The sequence below is a fragment of the Miniopterus natalensis genome, chromosome 4 (assembly GCF_054644295.1).
Source record: "Miniopterus natalensis isolate mMinNat1 chromosome 4, mMinNat1.hap1, whole genome shotgun sequence".
Taxonomy (NCBI): domain Eukaryota; kingdom Metazoa; phylum Chordata; class Mammalia; order Chiroptera; family Miniopteridae; genus Miniopterus; species Miniopterus natalensis.
This window is the reverse complement of record NC_142084.1, coordinates 24,497,518-24,516,576: the sequence shown is the minus strand read 5'-3', so window position 1 is coordinate 24,516,576 and position 19,059 is coordinate 24,497,518. Positions and strand designations below refer to the sequence as shown.

Sequence of the window (19,059 nt, the reverse complement as noted above, 5' to 3'; positions counted from 1 at the left end):
CGTGTTTCTGGGCAAGACCTAGATGTGAAAAGGAGCTTCACTGCCCGCAGATGAAACATTTAGACAGACAGGCTCCTGCACAGCCAGTGACTGGTGTGGAAAGAACCACTCCTCCAAGGGCTCGGGCAGGCAGGCCTGCTGTTCCAGGGACGCTGCCAGCCCCTTGCTGGACGGAGCCCCACGTCTAATGCCATTCAATAGCATCCTTTTGCGTTTGATGTACAAAACAGAAGACTGAAATTTAAAAAGGGGAGGGTTTGGGATGCCAAATGCACCTCAGACTGCAGTCAGATTCACGACTTCTAGAAAGAAAGTTGTTAAACGCTTCCTTTCCTTCTTCACAGTGTCATATATCTTCAGGTAATTTCTTCATAATGTAACTTTCAATGATTTTGGTCAACACAACTTAACTTTTTTTTTTGAAATTCTGTTGTTAGAGATTTTACCTCCCTCATTGGAGAGGTAAAACATATTCTGCCATTGCCTTAGAAAATAAAATAGTTTATAGACAAGAATAAAAAAATTATTTTATTTTCTAAGTTCACTTAGGGGAAGGGGTCAGAATTTTCTTAGTTTCAATCTTCCAGGTATAGGCCCTATAATTTGTTCACGTTTTTCCAGTCCTACTGACACCATCTACTATCAAGATTGAAGATAGTTCATAGTTGTCACTTTTGGAGAAGACACCAGTAGGAGAGCTGAGGAGGGGACCCCCGGGCAGGCCCATATTTCCCCAACTCAACAGGTGGAGAACATGGAATTTTTATATTCTTTGGGGGTTGAGCCCCCACTCCCCATGATCTCCCCCAGCCTTTCAGGGTTCGGTCTTCCCAGTCCCTCTGAGGTTTTCTCAGGAGAGGCACCGGGTGACAGTGGCGCTTCCGTGGAGAGGTGACGGAGGATGCAGGAGGGGCTGGGGCGAGGGCAAGGCTGGGATGGGGCAGTTGGTGTCCCGAGCAGCGAGCGGGACCCGGAGTCGAGGAGGAACCCGAAAGGACCGACGACGCGCAGAGGAGCGCGGACGGCCGGGCGGCGGCGTGGGGAAGGGTCACGCCGGGACGGGCAGGCCGCGGCCGGGGGAGGCCAGCTGGGTCTCGGGGACCCGAGCTCCGCCGATGAGGTCAGCGGGGCGACGCGCCGGGGGGAGGGCCGCGGGGCCCCGGGCGCGGAGCGCGAGGCGGGCGCAGGGCGCAGGGCGGGCCCGACGGGAAGTGGGACGGCGAGGAGGGGCGGGGGGCGTCGGCGCGGCGCGCGGGGGCGGCCCGACAGCGCTCGTCTCCTTCCGGAGGGGAGGCCGGCTCGGGACCCCGCGCGGGCGGGGGGCGCCCGAGGGCGCGCGGCGGGGGCCCGGGAGCTACCACCGCCCTCGCTACAGCCCCGAGCCGGCGGCGCCGGGTTCGAGGCTCCTCCTCCGGGCCAGACCCGAGCCGGGTTGCGGGGGGAGCGGGAGGCGGGAGCGAGGGCGGGGCTCCCGAGGGGGGGGCTCGGGAAGGAGGCGGGAGGGAGGGACCAGGCGCGCCAGTGACAGGGTGGCAGCCCGGGAGCGGACGCGTTGCCGCCGCCGTTCCACCGCCTCCTCCTCCGGCAGCTCCTCTCGCCGCCGCCGCCGGGAGAAGTTTCAGTCCCGACCCTCGCTCGGAAGCCGCCGACCGACCTAGAGCCGGGCGGGGAGCGCGGCCGCGGCTGCAGCCCGCGGCGGGCAGGCGCCCCGAGCGCCCGGAGCGCGAGCCGGCGTCGGCGCCTGGGCGGCGGGCAGCGGCCGGGGCTGGGGGCGCGGAGGCGCGGGAGGGGCGGGCGCGAGCCGGCGGACCCGCGCGCAGCGCCGCAGCCGCTCCGCTAGCGTCGGCGCCGGGCAGCCGCGATGGCCGTGCGCTCCCGCCGCCCCTGGATGAGCGTGGCGCTGGGTTTGGTGCTGGGCTTCACCGCCGCGTCCTGGCTCATCGCCCCCAGAGTGGCGGAGCTGAGCGAGAGGAAGAGACGCGGCTCCAGCCTCTGCTCCTACTACGGCCGCTCGGCCGCCGGCCCCGGCGCGCAGCAGCGGCTCCCCCAGCCTCAGCCCCGGCCGCGGCCGGAGCAGTCACCGCCCCCCGCGCGCCCGGAGCCCCAGGGGCCGCAGCTGCCCGAGCCAGCGGCGGCGGTAACCAGTTTTCGGAGCAGCCCCTGGCAGCAGCCACCTCCCCTGCAGCAGCGGCGGCGAGGACGCGAGCCCGAAGGTGCGACGGGGCTCCCCGGCGTCCCCGTGGCGGAGAGGGAGCCCGAGGAAGAGGACGGGGGCGCGGCCGGGCGGCGGAGAGGCGGCCGCCCGAGGAGTAGCCACAACGGCAGCGGGGACGGCGGTGCCGCCGCGCCGAGCTCCCGACCCCGAGATTTCTTGTACGTGGGGGTGATGACCGCGCAGAAGTACCTGGGCAGCCGCGCGCTGGCGGCGCAGCGGACCTGGGCGCGCTTCATCCCCGGCCGCGTGGAGTTTTTTTCCAGCCAGCAGCCTCCCAACGCCGGACTTGGCCAGCCCCCGCCGCCCCTGCCTGTCATCGAGCTGCCGGGGGTGGACGACTCCTACCCGCCCCAGAAAAAGTCCTTCATGATGATCAAGTACATGCACGACCACTACCTGGACAAGTACGAGTGGTTCATGCGCGCCGACGACGACGTCTACATCAAAGGTGACCTCCCCCGCCGGCCCGCCTCCTCCCTCTCCACCCAGCCCCGCCCCTCCCGGCCCCTCTGCCTCCGTGCCAGCACGTGCTCTGGGCCCCCGCAGCCCCCGCCTCGCGTGCGCCTGCCGCCCCCGGTCCGCTTCCCTCCGCTGCGGCCCGGGTCTGCGCACACCTGCCCGGCGTTTGCCGCCCTCCCCACTCTTGCTTTCTCGCCTCCGCCCAGCGCTCAGCCCTCCTCTTTACGGGGTGGGAGAGGTGAGGACCGCGACCCTGGGGTTCAACCGGAGGCTCTCCCCACTCAGCCCCGCTCCGAAAGCCGCGGGGGGTGGCACGTTCCCAAATCAGAGCCAGAGGGGCGTGTCCTCGGTGGAGGAAGGGAGGACCGCGGACGGGCGGGAGCCAGCCTGGAGGTCGCTCTTCGTGCTTTGTTCCCTCACCTTTTTATTTTAACGGCATCTAGCGCAGTTTTGGAACTGGGGAGACTGAGGAATCGCCTTCGCTGTCCCGGACCCTCCCCTGTGCGTTTCCTGCCCTCTCAGGCGGCCGGCCGCGCGCCGGGAGCCCTTGAGCATCCCCAGTGCCCCACGCGCAGCTCCTTCCAGCCGCTACCGGGCAGCCCTGCGCCGCCCCCTCCCCCCCCGCCACCGCTCAGTGAGCCCCCGGGCCAAGGGGGTACTGTCAGATTCGGTGGCGAGAAAAGGTGACGGCGTCCGCGAATGACCCGGACCCAGGAGCTCCAGGCCGGGCTAGCGCGCACGGGATGGATCCTTTCCAGTCCGCCTTGGCTGCGGCGATAAGCAGAGAGGCTGGACGGCCCCCAAACCACGCGCGGCCACAGCGGGAGAAAACTTTGTCAGCTTTTTAAGGAGGCGCGGTCCTTCACCCTGAGTGTGGGTGGCTCTGGCCAGAGATTTCTAAACTCAGCAGAGAGAAGTTCCTGAGAGCTGGAGTAAATCTTTCCAGCCCAGCCTATTGCGGGGATGGAGAGAGGGGCTGGAGGGAAGTAGAAGGGCGAATGGCACCGAGGTGTCTGTGCGTTTCAGGTTTCCACGCTTCTTGGACAAAGGGGGGCAGCCCTTCCTTAGTTTCTGCCTCTCTACATGTAGCTTCATTGTCTCCCCGGCTCCAAGGACTAGTGCCTTTCCCAGGACTCAAGGGGAAAACAAACATTTCTCTTAATGCTTTGAAAGCTTGTCCTTCAGAACACTGAAATGCCATGTTCTTTCCATTTCTGTTAAGAATGAAATGCATTTTGTGTTAAGAACCCCATAATAGTCAGCTGAAACTCATTGAGGTGAAAGGGGCGTGGCATGGGATCAAGATAATGACTGCAGATGCTGTGCTCCTCAAAAATGATAGTAAAGATGCTGACTGGGAATGTAAGAAGGTGACTGCTTATTCCGATTTATCATTTTGTAGAATAACAAGTGCTTTTTGAACTGTGTTAGTTAATTTTAAATGGTTCTTCCCGATGACTTCGCAAACTATAAGTAAACCAATTTTATTCTTTAAATATTTTTTTTTTCTAAAAGGGTGGTCTCCAAAGTTCCAAAGTTAAATTTCAAGGCAAGTTAAGGACAAAGCACGACACTAAATCAGTTGTCAGGGGGAAAATAATTATTGGGTATTAACACTCTGTCAGTCGATGCTAAATATCAATATTTAATATTTCTGGGAATTTTATCATTACTTCAAATATGGTAAGAAACCTCTTGGTTCTCCTTATCATTATTTCACCTTTAAAAATCTGACGATTGTTATACCCTGGCCAGGTAGCTCAGTTGGTCAGAGCACCCTTCCCATACCCCAAGGTTGCAGGTTTGATCCTCGGTCCGGGCACATACAAGAATCAATCAATGAATGTTTAAATAAATGGAACAACAAATCAATGTTTCTCTAAAAAAAACCAAAAAACAATCAATAAACATTTAAGAAAATATGATGATTGTTAGACTTAAGGTTTTTCAGTCACTTTGGCTAGAATGTTGATACAATTTTGATTTAATTAATAACTGTAAATTAGTTTTTACAAAAATAATAGAATATTCAGAGAGGTTTTTCCTTCTTTTCAATTGTATAAGACTTATGGGGAGTTTACACACAAGTTCTGTCCCTGACTTTGTACGTATAAATGATTAAGAAATTAGGAAAAGGAGTGATTGTTGCCTTTCTCTTTGCAGGTGACAAGTTAGAAGAGTTTCTTCGATCACTGAATAGCAGCAAGCCCCTCTACCTGGGCCAGACGGGCCTGGGTAATATTGAAGAACTAGGAAAGCTGGGCCTGGAGCCCGGGGAGAACTTCTGTATGGGAGGACCTGGCATGATCTTCAGCCGAGAGGTCCTCAGGAGGATGGTGCCGCATATCGGCGAATGCCTCAGAGAAATGTACACGACGCACGAAGATGTGGAAGTCGGAAGATGTGTTCGACGGTTCGGTGGGACCCAGTGTGTCTGGTCTTATGAGGTAAGACCTGAGCTGTGATACAAATGTTCACGTGACGGGTGCGTGCCACCTCACGGTCTGGGCAGTGATTCTGTCTATTCTGTCTGTATCTTTGCATTTGCTTGCAAATGATAGCAGCAGCTGGTTGTGGACACGGGGTGATTTCGGGACATACCTTTCTTATTAGAGCTGAGGCCTATCTGAGGTTTGCTCATTGGCGTGATCCCCTTACCGTTACCGTTACCCTTACCCTTGCCCTTACCCTTAATCAGCAGCCTGGAAATACGGTCCGAAAGATGCTCTCCCCTTTTTTTTGCTTTATTGGTGTTTATATACATGTCTAACCATTTCCTGTCTCTAACAAGAGGACTAACTGTCGTGGGCTGCAGCTTTTAGCATTTGGTACTTTGTCGTTTGTTGTTGTTTTGGTTAGGTATGGAGATGCTTCTGTTTTTTTTCAAATAGTTAAAATCTGAAGTTTCTTTGAAGATTTTCATGTGGGAAATTTAACATGTATTTCACTTAAAGCTTAGGAAAAAGTCATTCATAATATATCAGTTATGATAGGTTTGTTCACAAAATTTTAAAATAAGTGAATTATCTAGAAAAACAGAAGTAGTTAAAAACAGTACTAGTCTGAAGATGTTAAGTAATTGCTTGATATTTTGATTGTCTCCTTAGAGGTGGTTTATGTCTGCCCTTGTTCTGTTTTCCGGACAGCAACTATTATTTAAATAATTGGAGTTATGAACTGTTGTTTAATTGTAGTGATTAGTTCTATAAAATACTCTGAGGTTTTTTTCCTTCGGAAATTGGTTTTTAAGTGAAATACAGTTTTTTTAAAAAAAGTTTTCCTGAGAGATAATCTTAGTAAAAATTGATTTAACAGTTAAATGGTATATTGAGGTTTTCAGTATAATTTGGTTTTCAAGTAGGTGGAGTTTAATACATTTTAGCTACCCAGCACATACCTTTGTAAATGATGACTTAACTCATTTACTTTTCAAATTTTCATGTCCCTTAGTATAGAGAAAACATTTTATGAAAATATATGTATTACCTGTGAAGTCATTATACCTCAAGATTATACATCCTCAAGATTCATTTTTCTTTTAGAAGTTTAATCCCTCTTTTGTAAATTTTGCTTTTTTTTCCCCCCCAGGCATGCGGTACTTACACTGTGGGAAAATAGTTCTTATATTTATTACAGAAAGTAAAAGTTATATGATAAGTAGTTATTTGGAATATGTACTATGCAAACTTAAAATTATTACATACCTCATTCATTTTGATAAGAAAAATAGTAATTTTTCTTTTATAAAACTGTCTTACAACTACCTTTTAGAATAAAAATTTATGCAAGTACAGTATAGTTTAAAAATAGGTAATTTAGAATAAACTCAATGAAAAAGATTTGTCTTTTTCCGTTTAATATAAAACTATCTGGAAGGCGAAAAAAACACAAACTCAATATAGAAAACACATCCAGTGGATTTTGTTTGCATGTGGATATTGTTTTGCAGACTTACTCTGTATAGATCAGAAAAGAAATTATTCATATTTAAAAATAAAGATAGAGAATTATTGTTTCATTTGACACGTTGTTGCCTTAACATCACATACAAAGTTTTAGCAAGACTGTTGTTTAAGTGTCCCTCCCTTCAGGTTTTCATTGATTCTGCTATAAAGGTACAGTCCTTACATAGCAGTCTAGTCATTCATGTTCCAAGAGAGTAAAATATGCTCAAGTGACCTACATGCTCAAGAATTGATTTAATGATTTATTTATAACAAGGCATTTGTTTTGGTTAAAGTGAAGGGGAGTTATCATAGATGTGTATCCTCTCTGTTAGAATAGTGGAAACTGAGGTCTTTTCATTAATTGGCATAAAGGAAGAGATAAGCAAAAGGAACTCCAAGTCTTATAGGATATAACTTTATGATCGCCATATTTTTATTAGCTTTTCACAATACATTTGACTTTTAGTCCGATACTTGTCCATCACTGAGTTCAGAATCTGTATGAAAAAATCATTTCTACATTTTTTCCTAGCAATAGAAAATATTATTTTCTAAAGGAATACTATTTCAGAATGTTGACTTTGTGTTTTGCTAAGCAATTATATAGAATTTGTTTTAGAATTTCACCCTTGAATGGGTCAACTTAACCAATGTTTATTTTAGAGGAGGCATTGATTTAATCCTAATACAAAGTCTCAACGTCTTCTTTAAAAGAATAATGGAAAATTTTATTACCAAGGAATAGCATATTTATGAAACACCTGAGTAGGTCAGTTGGGGCACAGCCAAACTAAGGCTTTCCAGTTTGGATTTCAGGTTATTTGAAATGATGTCCATTTTTTCAAGTGTTCACATTATATGGAAAAACTTATCTATTCCATTCTGGGTTGGCATCCTGAATAAAGGTGAGATTTCACATCTGGTAATACAATAAGTTATGAAATTGATTAGTAATTTTGTTTCCACATTTCTTTTAAAAGAACCATCTGTGACAGGACTTTTTTAAATTTTGAATTTCTTTTATCTACATCTTTCATGGATTTCAGGATTTTGTTTGGCTTTTCTTCCTAATAAAAGTTCTTGCACAGTTAACAGCACTGTTACGGACATGTATTCACAATTTTTGAGTTTGAATGGATGAAACATTCATGATGCAATTATATCTTTTAAAAAATAATGAACAGGCTTGCAGATCTTATAGGAAGAGAATTGGACAAAAATATTAAAATATATAGGTTATGTAGTTTTTGTTGAATATAAGTTATATTTTTTATAAAACATAGGAATCTACTACTATTCTTCTTTACTATTCTCTTGAAGTCTGTTTTCTCTGTGTTGTATATACAGTTAAGCAGAATAGTGAGAGAAACAGAGAGAAGAAAATATAAACTTGAATTTGGATTTGAGTCACTACTACTTATTAGTTTCATCGTCTTTTTTATTTATTTATATTTGTTGTTGAAAGTATTACAGATGTCCCCTCTCTTTCCCCACTGACCCCTTTTACCCCACACCTACCCCCACCCACTCCCCACCCTAGGGCCTTACCCCACACCATTGTCTGTGTCCATGAGTCATGCATATATGCATGTAAGTTCTTTCTGAGCCTTGTTTAATTGAACTGAAAGTGGGAATTGTAAGTGTTTACCTCATAGATTTTGGAGATTAAGTGGAATGGTAAAATGATCCATGTTAAGCCCTAAATATAGTGTCTGGCACATGGTAAATTGTGAGTAGATGTTAGCTATTATTACAATGCTGAGTAGATCATGTACTATATTATATATAACATAGACTCATTGATTCATCTATATCAAAAGAGTCAGACTATAAATATTTTTTTTCAGTTAAAGATTAAAGTTCAAGATTTTTTGGCAAAGAAAAAGAAACCAATATATTTCAGTATTTTAGAAGTATGAGGAATCCATTATTATAAAACATGGAAGAGTGTTTAAAACATGCATTAAAAATATTTGCTTCAGTCTTTGAACATCATGTGAAATAAGTGATCTTAAGAAGATCGTGTGGAAGCCTGGCCGCTATGGCTTGGTTGGTCCCCCTGCCCAGTGTGTGCGGGGGCAAATGATTGCTGTTTCTCTCTCACATTGGTGTTTCTCTCTCCCTTTCTCTCTTCCTCTCTCTCTAAAATCAATAACAACATATTTTAAAAAAGAGAAGACAGCGTGGAAAATATTACTTAACATGTGATTATTTAATATACATAATTAAGGACTATCAAACAGATCAGACTCTATTTACATTAAAAAATTGTCACTGTATAGATTTCTAGATTAGTTGCCAGAACAGTAGCCCCTTTTCTGAGTTTCTCTTGAATTTTCAGTAGGAAAAGAAGTCAGTAGTATCCCATTTTGCTGTCAACTCACAGGAATTTGTCTTTCAGGCAGCTGGAACCTCCTGTCGAAGTTCCTTGGGTTTTTCAGGAAATGATGTATAGCTTTAGTTCTCACGATAAGGTCCTGGTGGTCTGGGAAAATTTGTCTTTCCTGTTAGCCTCTTGTTCTGTTTCCTTCTCTGTCAACTCCAGCCACTTTTCCTTTTCCCTCTGTCTTTAATGATAAAATAAAACAAATTATAAATGCATGTTGATATGTACTGTTTTTCATCAGGTTCTCAGTACATTAATGTTCTCCTGACAAGCCAACCCTGACATTCCAAGAGCTCACAGGATGTGCACCCAGATCACATTTAGGACCCAGGGATGGCTTGACCTCTTCCAAATAGGAGGCCTTTGGTTGCTGGCAAGCCTCAGACAGACTGGTTGTCTGTGGGCCTGAGACCATTGGAGAGTCAGAATTGAGATTCTTCCTTCCCCACCTGGAGGCAGAAACATCTAGTTTTCAAGGACACATGGCAGATGCTAGCCAACGGACATAACAGGTTGCTGTTATACTCATTTATACCTCAAACTGTATCAGTAAAAAGCACTAAATGTTCGTGAAAAATTATTCTATTCCATTCACTCTGTGAGTGTTAGAATTTATTGGCGTCTACTGTTGGTTAAGTTCACATTTTTGGTTGAGCTCAATCTTGGCTACTGTTTTTCCAGTTATCTGAGCTGCAATCTGGCAGCTTGGGAAGCTGCATATGGCTCTTAAACGTTGTTTGGCAGGCACATGGAGTGTTTTAAGGTATTTTTGTTTTTGTTTTTTGATGACTTTAGCAGCCTTCAGTCACTGTCATGTCCTATTGTCCACGAGGTTCTCCTCGAATGTTCATTCTAACTTCTTTCATGTTGAATTCTCCTTGCATGTTTAAGTGTTTCAGGCAGGCAGAAGAATCTTGATATTTTGAACCAGATAATCTACATGTTGCAAACTTCATTAAAATATTCTTTAGAAAATGAAGTGATTTTTCCAGTGAGAATGAGATGTGTATTTTAAATAATTTACAGAAGAAGTAATTTTTTCAAACTTGGCTGTTGTAATTGATGTCATATAATATAGTTATGCTTTCTTTTTATAGGTATGTTTTAACTAAATAAGTAGGAAGTCCCCACTGTTAAAAAATTGTTTATATAATTCATTTTCAGCCTGTGTCTTAGCAGAATTGGAAGTTCTGTTTTTTTTGTTTGTTTGTTTTAGTTTTAGTAGGATCACTTACATTCAAGCATTAAAAGAATTTTAATTTTAATGAGTCTTTTTCCTATTAGGGAGTTTTGCATTTCATCTATCTAAGAGACATTTTTAGAATAGTTTGAATTTATCTTTTTAATGTTTATAGTTAAATGGAGCCACAGAATATATATTTTTATTTCACCTAATTAAATGTTGTTTCAAAGAAAACATAGCTCTATGTTGATAAAAAATGTTTCTCTATGGGTTGAAGAAACCATTTCTTATGACTAAATAGTTTTTTAGTAGATTCCTTAAAGAGTTAAATTCAGAATGTCTTATGTCTGATCTTGGACCCCTAAAGGCTATAAGCACCCTAGAAAATTCCATTATTTCACAAAAGGATATGTTCTGGAATGATTTCCCTGGGCTTGTAATACAAGAGAGTTACACTATAAAAAATTTAACTACATATAACTTCTTCATAACATAACCATTAAGGTTAAAATATGTGTGCCATTCTTATAGGGCTACTGCATGTCCTGCTAGCTGCTTCCTATTGTGGGCTTCCCTCTTTTGTGATGCTAATTTGACTGTATCATGAACAGTATGCCCAAGAGGCACATTAATATCTACTGAAAAGTATAGCTCTGGAGTTTTGATCTAAAATTTAGTCTTTTAAAGGTCTTTTCTTGGTTCTGATTCAGTCATATTTAGTTTTTAACTTGACTAAAGGCAGTGAGCTTCTCACACCTACTTTCCCACCCCCATTCCACTTGTCAGATGAAATCATCATGCATTGATTTTATGAAATTTCTTTTCTGCACACTGTTTCCTTCATTGTACAAAATAAAATTGCATTCCGAGTTGAAGGAAAAGCACGGTATGGATTTTGCATATTTTGTAGTCTTAGCTAGTTCATTTTCATTGTTCACTGATGCCTTATCCCCTGGATTGTGACAATGTATGCTTTCCAAGAAGATGATTTCCAACAGTTGTGAAAAATGGTAAGTTTGGATGGTGTTTTTATGCAATTTGAAATAAACTCCATGATAACATAAATATTCGTATTAGTTTAAAAACCTTGGATACTCTTGCTAATTGAGTATAAGGATTCTAATTTCCTGGAAAAATTCCAAGTCAATTTTCTACTTCCATTTTCTTTGTCTTGGTCTCCAAAAAGCTGTTTAACATCTATTGACTGCCTCCTGTATGTCCCCCTCCCCCACTGGGGATCGAGCCCACAACATGGATCAGGAATCGAACTGGCAGCCCCTCAGTTCATGGAATGACGCTCAACCAACTGAGCCACACCGGCCAGGGCCAAAAAGCTGTTTTGAGAAACACTTATTTCAATCTCTTTTCTACCTAGTGAATTAGTGCTCAGTATGCAAAGAAATCTATTCTATCATATAACTATACTACATTTTAGTTTGATGTTTTTTTTGCACAGATATAACTTTTAATAGGATATTTGAGCCAAACGTAAACTTCATTGAAATTAAATTTAAAAAAATCAGTATCTTGAGTCATTATTTGATATCAGTGAACCATAGGAAAACCTAAGTAAACTGGAATATTGAGGGGTTGCAGTTTTTCAGAATTCTAACGTTCTCTTCATTTACTGTCTTATTAAATAATACTCTAGTTAAGGCTTACCTGCATATAAATCAGTTTGAGTCATGACATAACATGTAATGTTACCCTTTCTCGAAAAGGTGTTGGATACTTATAGTACAATAGGTATAAGTCTCTAAATTAGTTGAATCAAAATAACATTTGAAAAAATGCAATAGGTACTGCATGGAACTAATGAATAAATGAAATGGATGTCTTAATTTTTTGAGATTGTAAAGCCTTTACTCACCATTTATAATTTTGAAAGTCGTGTTCCTCCTCCTTCACAGTCAGTGGTATCTGAACTTTTCATTACCCCTTTCAGTTTCATTTATTTTTATTGTAGAACTATTTACTTATAGAGTACCTCAAAAAGAGACGTTTAAAGAAATATACATATTAATAAAACTAATGCCCAATAAAATAAAATTAAAATGTGATGAAATAAAGAGAAAAAGTATAGAAAAATAAGAAAAGAAATTGTAAAAATACATGTTGGGCTCCTGTTTTCCTAGCATTAAAGAGAACCCTAACTCACCATGATACTGAGACCCAAGAGAAACCTTCACCATAGAACAGACGGGGCTCTGAGGATTCACATACTTAGCACTTCTGTGTAAGTGACATAGTGTGGTTCCCTTGGGTGTTTCTTATGTATCCTCTCAATTTAAGCCAGGACTGGAACACAGAAGGGCAGTTGTGCAGGAAGGATTCTACTTGGAGACAGTGCAGTTATGTCCAGAGAGCCCTTCAGGGATGTTCCCACTCAACTGTTTTATATCAGGTTGGCCAGCGGGAAGTTTGAGGGTTATGGCTCTTTTCTGGTGAGAACCCAGAGTGCAGCCGTTGTGTCATTGGCTAAGGGGAGGTCTCTGGCTGTGCTTTCCTAACCAAGAGAAGGTAGAGACACCAGCTGCACATAGGGGACTCAAACCAGGGAAAGGACCAGGTCGCCACCCCACCTGAGGAGCAGAGTCAGGCCCAGGAGAATGCCTCCGACTTGGCCTTGAGTTAGCAATGTGGTTTACCTAGTTATTGAGCTGATTATTAGAAATATCTGTTTTCATAAACTTAATAATTATAAATACCTTATAAATTCTGTAAATAATTATATACTTACTAAATGCATTATATATATTTAATTTTAAGGTAAAATTTGCATGCATAAATTAAAATATTGAAATATCAACATTTTGATGAAAAATAATGTATTTTAATAAGCTAATGTTCTATTATACAGAAATAAAATTTCTATGAAATAAGAACATTTAATGTACACAATAAATATCTTGAAATATGAAAAACATAGTGTTAAAATAAAGCGAAAATAGTGCGCCTTAGAATTCAGTCATCCTGCGTCTCATGCAGCCAGCCGGTTTCGTTTGCTCAGATGTACTGACCCAGCTCTTTCTCAGCAGCTGAGGCACACGCCTGCCTTGTCCTCATGGAGCTCACAGGGAGGGGTCAGGCTCCTAACCGGCCCCTTGCTGTCATCACTGATAGAGAACCGGGTTCTTATCTTCATCATCTTTAGCTTTTTCATTCTAAGTCATGAAGCTCCAGTTGGGTCCAGCAGTGGTACCTGTCTCGGAACTAAAATCGAATGGTTCCTATTTCACTTTTCTTAAGTGAGCGTCTTCCCCTTTGTGTTCCTGTCTTCGGAAGAGAAGAAGAAAGACGTGTTTAGCATTCGGTTGCATCTGAGTATCTTTTGCGCCTGCTGTATAGCGCAGAGCACTAGGGTTTTGTTTTTGAATTAAGTGTGGAGCTGGGCGACTGCCTGGCTTCGAATCCCAGCTCCGCCATCCCCTAACCGTTGGCCTTGGACAGGTCCCTTTTCTCGGTGCCTTAGTGTTGTCGCCTGTTGAAGGACCGTACTTACCTCATGGCGCTCTCGTGGCGCTTAAACGCGGCAATGTGTGTAGCAGCGTCCGGAATGATGCCTGGCGGTGCTAAGCGCTCTGCAGCGGGTGGCTGCTTCTGCAGACGCAGACTGGCATAAAATTGTGCCAACTCTCCAGAGCCATTGTGAGGGATAAAAAGGTCAATGGATTAGAAGCTCTTAGAATTATGCTCAGTAAGTAAAAATTCTGGCATAACTGTTAACTGTTATTAGTACATTCCAGTTAACAGTGTTCATAGTCCTTTCTTTCCCTTCTTGGGAAAGAAAGAACGTTGATTGTGGGGAGAGTTTATTGCAGTTGCTTTTTGAAAGATAGGCTCTGCTATGGGGGGAAGGTGCTGATTTAGTGGTTCTCTGCCCTGACTGCACAGTGGAATCCCCTGGGGAGCTTTGAAAAGTTCTGATGTTGGAACCCGTCCCTGACCCTTTAGACCAGAATCCTGCAGGTGAGGCAGGCAGTGTATAGCAGTGTATAAAACTCCCCATGGTAGGGATTCTAATGTGACTCTAGGGCTTAGACCACTGCATAAATTTTTTACTCATTTTCTGTTTTCAAATATCCAGTTCATTCTTTATTCCTTAAAAATTACTTTTTGTTTTATTTCCCTTTTGGGAAAATCACAGTAAAGTAATCAACACCTCTGCATTTCTTTCTACATCTGTTCCAAAGAGCTAGGCACTGGATTAAAGGCAGTGAAATAAAGCCCTTACTCACAGCCATAGTGTGTTTTCTTGTGGTCTGATGTTCATTTTTGCATAGAACTCCTTTCTTTAAGAAAAATTCAAGATGGATTTTAAAACATTCTTAGGAAAAAAATGTATTGTGTATCCATGCAAGGCTTAAGGTTTTATAGCTGTTTTTATTTATTACATTTGAGTAATATATAGTAATAGAGTCCTTAAAATACAGGCACACCTTGTTTTATTGCTATTTGCTTTATTGTGCTTTACAGATGTTGTGTTTTTTACAAATTGAAAGAAGACCCTCCACCAGCAAAAATATTACAGTCTCTTTATTGCCATACTGGCTTTATTTTGGTGGTTTAGAACTGAAACCCTAGTATCTCCAAGACATAACTGTATAGGAGGAACTGATTGCTTTAACACTGGTTTACTGGATTGGCCTCAACAGGAAAAAAAGAGTGATTTGTGTGATGATCGCAGGAACCATAACTTAATAACTGGGTAAATTGATTTTAACTAGTCATTCTCAACAAGTATTTCATGCCCAGTGCTATAGTCAACTGCTAGAATCGAGGTGAGTAAGGATACACAGGAGTGTGAGGGAAGAAGTCCCTGAGGAGAACAGGGAAATCAAAGCCTTCTCCAAACTAGAAGTAGTACAGAGGGATGCTGCCGGGTGAGTGGGAACTCATGGGAAGGCAAAGGGGGGAAAAGCATGATAGCAAATTGCGTGTTTGGCTTAAGTATGTCTGAAGGCAGGAGAAATGAGGCTCAAAGGCTGTTGGTAAAGCTTGAATACGGAAGGCCTTGTATATCATCTGTGAACGCCTAGAGTGTACCTTGTAGATCAGTGATTCTTAGAATTATTGGGGGTAATGTAACTGGTTTATATTCAATTGGTTTATATTCATGCAGCCCATGAATAGTGTGTTTAAAATCTCTCTGGGAGATTCTAACAAATAGAGTGAAAAATTAGTTTCATCGATAATGGGGAGCTTTGAAGAGCCCTTCATTGGTGAGCACCATGATCCGATTACCATGTAGTGTCTGTAGCACAAAGGATGCATTGGAGGTTCTTGTACCCAGACATAGGACACAAGACGATTAGGAGGCTATTGCCCCAGACCAAGTGAGAGATGAGTCTGGAAAATCCAAGTAAATGTGGAGGTAAGGAGATGGAATTGAGAGCTATTAAGAAGGGAGAATTGACAGAAGTAGGTGATTAAATAGATCAAGGGGTGGAATGGAGAAAGCTTGGCTCCTAGGTTTTGGCCTCAGGTGATAGTAATACTCCTAGAGATAGGGAATATAAGGAGAAGACTAGGTGTGGGTGATTGGTGTGCTTAAGCATGGGATAGGTTGGATTTCTTTCATTCATTATTCATTTATTCAACAAATGCTTATTGAGGATCTAATACTGAAGACACATTTTTAGGTACTGGAGTTGTAGCAATTAAAAAAAAAAAAGACTCAGTCCCTGCCTTATTTTTTAAAGGGCAGGCAATTTTCTGTTGTCTTATTTAAAGATAATAGATAAGCAGGGGAGAAGCTAAGGAACACAACCTTGGGCGTGCAATTTAAGATTAATAATTTAAGTTATATTTAGTGATTTAAACTAGTAATATTATAAAATGTTTCAAAACCTAAGAGCATAAAAATACATACAGTGAAAAATCTTCCACATTCTGTCCTTCATTTGCCTGGAGAGGCCCTCCCCTTACCAACTCTGGTCCTTTTTCCAGAATTTCTCTTGCATGTCAGACAACTAAGTGTAGACTGTACTTCTACCTCCTCAGTTTTCTTTGCCACAAGAAGTAGCATTTATACACATTGTTCTGAATGCTGCTTTTTAAAATAAAGACTATTTCTTGGAGTTATTTTTATATCAGTATTTCATTCCCATTAAATAATCTCATTCTCAAGAGACAAAAATCCTCATTTTTTTTTCACTTTAATGCTGCCTAGTATTTTAAAACAGATGAACTGTTATTGTAGGAGAAGTTGCATACAATTGTGTGAGAGCAAAAGCAAAATTGACTGCACAACAGCCTCAATTCAGTGTGCAAATTCCCACATTTATAGACTGCTAACAATTTTTTTTATCAACAGATTAACAGACTCCCCAAATAATTAGCTTTTTAAGATATGTCTTATTCATTTATTCTACAAGTGCTTATTGACTACTTCTTGGGTTTTAGATACTTTGATGGGTGCTGGGACAAGTAAGTTCTCTGTCCTTGTGGAATATATAATTTCATGAAAGGACATAGGTGATCAACACTAAACAATTAGATGATCACAAACTCTGATAATAAATGAACAGGATGATGCTGGAAAGAGTAAATGTGGAGTGAACTTTCAGTAGATTTACCAGGGAAGGCTTCTGGGAAGAGGTGACATTTGAGCTATAGGCAAAGCATTAGAATGAACTTGGGAAGAGTTGAATATCTAGCTTAAGGAAATAGCCAGTGCAAAGGCCCTGAGGTGTGTGTGGAACTGACTGGAAGCCAATGTGGTTGAAGTATAAAAATCCAGGGGGAAAGTGGTATGAGGATGAGGTTCCAGACAGGTAAGAGCCAGAGGGCAGAAGAGAAGCTTAATAAGAGAATGAGAAGGCTTGAAAGATTTCAAAGAGCTGAGTGGTATGACCTTTCTAACTTCATGTTCTTTTTTTTTGTATTCTAAAAAATAATTTGTATTTGAACATGTAAAATCGTGATCTGATTTTTTATTTTTATTATTATTTTTTAATCCTTACTGGAGGATATTTTTCCATTGCTTTTCAGAGAGGGTGGGAGGGGGGGAGAGAGAGAGAGAAAGAGAGAGGATCATCGATGTGAGAGAGACACATTTATTGATTGCTTCCTTGCATGAGCCCCAACCAGAGTCTGCAGTCCAGTGCTCTAATCACTGAGCCAAACTAGCTAGGGCTTATGATCTGATTTTTTAGATACATATAGTGTGACCTCAAAGGTCTCTTGATGCAAATTGTAACATTAAAAACCCATTTAATATTTTTTAATATTATGTTAAATATTTCCATATTTAGTATAAACATACTAAATATTACATTTAGTATATTATATTACATATTAATTATATATATTATATTTAATAGGTTTACATATGCAAGATATTTAATATGTGAGCTTGTGAGGACAGATTTAATAGGGAGGCACATAAGTATTACTAACTGAACAGAAAGTAGATAATGGACATGAAGCATAGTAAGTGTCTTTATAATTCTGGGCTCCCATTTATTATATGTGATTTACCAGAACTTGTATGCAATATATTATGTCATTGTATAATTTTCTGCAATACGATTACAAGACAAATTTGGGGTCATTAAAGCATATAGCTTGGAACTTTGTTACACAATATTATTTGGCAGTAGACCAAAGTTCTTTTTATTTCCCTTGAAATTTTGGTTGATAATTTTAGATAAGTAATTTATTGCCTATTTACATGATATTAGTTTTCACACCTGGAGGTTATTCTTATAATGTAGAATCATTTTATAAAGTTTCTATCTGAAGTGGCCTCAGTCTATTGTTCCAAGTCTCTTAAGGTATATATCTTACTGTGTGAAACTGGAGTTTTGAAATTATGAACGTATATAGTTCTGTGTTGTGTCTTAATTAATTGAATTGTAGAGACAAATGGGTTTAGAGCAGGATAACTTCAGATTAATTACATTGCATGTAAATCCATCATCCTTGATTTCTTACCCATATAATTGCTTATATTAAGATTCATGTCTTGCCTGGCCAGGTGTGGCTCAGGGGTTGAGCAATTGACCTATGATCCAGGAGATCGAGGTTCGAGTCCCAGTCAGGGCACATGCCCGGCTTTTGGGCTCGATCCCCAGCAGGGGGCGTGCAGGAGGCAGCCGATCAATGACTCTCTCATCATTGATGTTTCTATCTCTCTTTCCCTCTCCCTTCCTCTCTCTGAAGTCAACAAAGACATATTAAAAAAAAAAATTCATGTCTTTCCCCTATAGTTGTTTAAAATTCTACATTTCTTACCTTTACCTTGTCTTGGTTTTCCTTTTTAAAAATTAAATAACCTTAAAGATTTTTGAAATAGTGGTCATTAAATTGCAGAAAGAATGTCTTCTGACTTTGGAAAATCTATGGAAAGACCCACTATAATCAAATAATCTTTGTTAATCAGTATTTGCTCTTCTGACAATATATTTTATAGTAGTGTTTGTAAATATTTATTTTCATTGGTTATAAGCATGTAACTGATGATTGATCTTGTTATTATGCACATTTGTTACTATAATATTTATACATTCAATCCAGAAGATTCTGCATAGAGATTGCCTAACACTTAATCAATTCAAAAAATAATTTCAAATCCATTAAAATTGATTTGTTTTTCCATTTGAAGAGCATTTAACAGTATACCATAAATTAGCTTTTGAAACCTAAGCAATATAATGAATGGTAGTATAGTAATTGGAATGCATAATTATGATTACAATATAATTATGACATTTCTATAATAAAACAAAAACTCAAAGCACACCCTGTAAGTGTAGGCCTTTTTATGAGGTTCTCTAAGGCCCTAATTTAGATAAATTTTAATGTCCTGTCCTTTATCTTAAGTTCTAATTTTTTTAATCTTAACTAAATTTTAATTTTCTGTCCT

General features: G+C 41.7%; 1 protein-coding gene across 1 annotated transcript in view; it reads left to right on the top strand.

The window, feature by feature from the left end:
• The first annotated feature begins 1,859 nt into the window (after positions 1 to 1,859).
• Positions 1,860 to 19,059, top strand: part of CHSY3 (chondroitin sulfate synthase 3) — a 242,683-nt gene continuing 225,483 nt past the window's right edge. Inside the window, exons 1-2 of the mRNA XM_087816413.1 lie at positions 1,860 to 2,668; positions 4,843 to 5,121. Of these exons, the coding sequence (XP_087672539.1) occupies positions 1,862 to 2,668; positions 4,843 to 5,121 (1,086 nt within the window). The 5' untranslated portion in view covers positions 1,860 to 1,861. The remainder of the gene's footprint in view (positions 2,669 to 4,842; positions 5,122 to 19,059) is intronic.